Source organism: Propithecus coquereli, unplaced genomic scaffold, assembly GCF_000956105.1.
Source record: "Propithecus coquereli isolate 6110/MARCELLA unplaced genomic scaffold, Pcoq_1.0 Scaffold353, whole genome shotgun sequence".
Lineage (NCBI taxonomy): Eukaryota > Metazoa > Chordata > Mammalia > Primates > Indriidae > Propithecus > Propithecus coquereli.
Genome location: NW_012149208.1, coordinates 1,073,859 through 1,076,985, shown reverse-complemented (window position 1 = coordinate 1,076,985; position 3,127 = coordinate 1,073,859). Strand labels below are relative to the sequence as shown.

The window sequence follows — 3,127 nt, the reverse complement described above, 5'->3', positions numbered from 1 at the left end:
ATATATTTGGGGGGAGGAGTGAGGAGGGGACTTTATTTTCCTTTTTTTTTTTTTTTTTTGAGACAGTCTCACCCCGGCAAACCCCGGGAGAGTGCAGTGGTACCATGAAGAGCTCATTGCAACGTCCAACTCCTGGGCTCCAGCGATCGATCCTTCTGCCTCAGCCTCCCGAGTAGCTGGGACTACAGGCGCGCCACGACGCCCGGCTAATTTTTCTATATTTAGTAGAGACGGGGTCTCGCTCTTGCTCAGGCTGGTCTCGAAACTCCTGAGCTCAAGCGATCCTCCCGTCTCGGCCTCCCAGAGTGATAGGATCATAGTTTGAGCCACCGCGCCCGACCTTGATCACATTTTTAACACATATACATATTTAACCAGCTCTTTTCGAAATCCTTTACAATTTACACCCGGAATATGACGACGAAATGTGAAATGAAATACTGCGGCGAACATTAACCGGTTCGACTACCAGTGGTGGTACGGTCTCAACATGGGACGATGACGTCAGTCGTGTTGGGTAATCTTCACAAAACTATCGGTTCCACCCCACGAAAGCGGCTACCGCAGCCAAGACTGCACTTCGATCCCGGCCCAGCGGGCCAGGTCACGTCGACGGCGACAATTTCCGTAGCGGTGACACACGCCACTTCCGGCCGGCGGTGATAGTCACTGACGTGGCAGGAGAGGCCGGGACGGTCCTCCCGGCCGGGACGCCAGGAGCTGTCAGGTGGCCTCGGGGAAGCCCCTCGAGGAGAGGAGAGAGCGCCGGCAGCGGCGGCAGCGGCAACTAGCCCGGAGCCGGAAGTGCCACGTGTCCCGATTGCGCCTGCGCGGCAGGCGGCTGACAAGCACTTCCGTCCGGGGCCTCCCTCCTCTCCCTGTTTGGTCGCTGCCTCCCAGCCGGGCTTTCGAGGCCCCACCGGCCGGATTCCCAACCCTCAGCTCCCAGGCTAGGCTGTGGCCGCCGGCGGGCTCAGGAGAGTGTAGCGCCATGCCTCGGGCTTGATGCGCCGTCCTCTGTTCTCCCGGTGTTCAGTCCTAAGTTGTTAGCCCCACCGTCCGCTTCAGCAGTCGGCTTTCAGCTCCCTGCTGGGCGCTGTTGTCGACCCTGAACGGCTCCTTCCAACTCTACCGTCGTCATCATGTCCCAGCCGGGAATACCGGCCTCCGGCGGCGCTCCAACCGACCTGCAGGCCCAGAACGGGGCCGCCTCGGCCTCGGGGTCTCCCTACACCAACGGTGAGTGCTGCCTGGGGGCGGGGGGCGGGCGCAGCCTGGGCCGGGGCTCGAACTGACCTTTGGTTACTGCTGCTGCTTGAGGCAACAGAGATGGAGAGGTGGCCTCGCTACTGGGGTCCGGCGCGGGTGGTGGTGGACGGCTAGGAGACCGCGGCGAACGTGCATCCACAGCCTCAGGCTCGTCTTAGTGTTTCACATTTGTGTATCAGTCAGCAGTTAGTGAGCACCTGCTGTATGCAGCGCCGTCAGTAAACATGGGTGAGAAAATGAAGATTTGCTCAATACCTCAAAACTCGATTACCAGGATCATAGTGCCTGTGTGCTTTGACCCTCCGCGCCACCGCGCTCTAGTCTCCTAGACGTGAGGGTTTGGAGTGCGATTCATCTCGGTTCTGTAGGCCCTGAAGTGGGGTGGGTGTTCTACTCGGTCTGAATTTGGGAGATGAATGCATGACTGCTTATGGGAGACCCCTTTACGGCCTACTCATCTCTCCCAGAACCTTCCCAGAATTGTACCTGGGCCACCTGTTTCCAGCAGTGAAAGAATCAAATAGAAGAGAGGCTCTCCTGTTTGATTTCCAGAGGTGTTTACATCACTCGAAAAGTGGTTGGACACAACTCTCTGAACTTCTGACGACAGTGTACATGTGGCACTATGGTTTGTCATTTGGCATGAGAATGTCATAATTTTACACCTCTACTAGGATTCCTTAGATTGTCCTCTATTGTGATTTGCTAAGTTTATTATATGTTATAATAGAGAAAGACAGATTTTCTGCCAGCAACTTGCCTGCGTACCAATTTACCTACAAATCTTTGGTTTATGGACATAAGACTAGTAGAATAATAATACTAAAGTACCTAAATTGCCCATTGGAATCCAAGATTGCTGTGATGGAGAAAATAGCCAATGATTAAAATTGCTAATTTACATTATTTTTAGAGAAGACTGCTGTTTTCTTTACAAAGCTGCCTCTAAAAGACTTTAAAAAATGTCTTTGAGTAGGCAGCTATGGGGGCAGAAGCAAGAATAAGTGGGGGAAAGACACTTGAAAGGGTGTTAAGTTGAATTAATTGTTATTTGTCAAATTTATGGTAACAGATTATGTAAACTACGTTTTATTCTAGGATATTTAGTAACATTTACACAAAGGATGAAATCACTTTAAAACATTCATGTTAAGGTCAAATAATTTGAACAAGATGTCATACGGTTATGGGTTTTTCTTATAATGTATAAATTTCAATTTTACATAAACTGAAAATGGCAAATCCTCCAAATGTGCTTGCAAGCTTATATGTAAGTATAGTTGTCATAATATTGAAATATTAAAGGAATTTAACCAATGTGATATTGTCACTATGTTGATTTGATCCAGTCCAACAGACATTTGTTGCACACCTTCTACATTCTGTCCTTTCGCATATAAAAGAGAATAAGAAAGCACCCCCTATACATACAGTGCCCAGAACCAATTGGGAATTCAGGTATGTAGCTGGTGATTGCAGTTCAGGATGATAGCAGCTGTAAGAATGTGGCCAACTGAGGTGGGGAGTGAGATCATAGGACTGCAAATATAAGCCTCTTCTAAAATATAATTTTGACAGTCTATTTATAAGCCCCATTTCTGAAGTTTTTCTATAGATGTAATCTCAATAAATGGTTAATGTCCTATATTGGGTGGTTTTATTGTTTATCCTGCTAATTATACAGAGAGTCGCAATGTGGTGGCAAGTTGAAGGGAAGGGTATTTTTCTAGGAGGTGACAAAAAATTTACATACTAGAGTCTAGTTTTGGTTAACTGTTGCAAGGAAGTAATTGCTGCTTAGGTGTTCTATTGAAAACTTTTAAGCTTTAGATTTAATGTAGCTTGCTTAAATTATATT

General features: G+C 48.3%; 1 protein-coding gene across 1 annotated transcript in view; it reads left to right on the top strand.

Moving 5' to 3' along the window:
- The first annotated feature begins 696 nt into the window (after nt 1-696).
- The window catches only part of SEC24A (SEC24 family member A), a 92,193-nt gene continuing 89,762 nt past the window's right edge, over nt 697-3,127 (top strand). Inside the window, exon 1 of the mRNA XM_012651306.1 lies at nt 697-1,239. Coding sequence (XP_012506760.1) covers nt 1,143-1,239 — 97 coding nt within the window. The 5' untranslated portion in view covers nt 697-1,142. The remainder of the gene's footprint in view (nt 1,240-3,127) is intronic.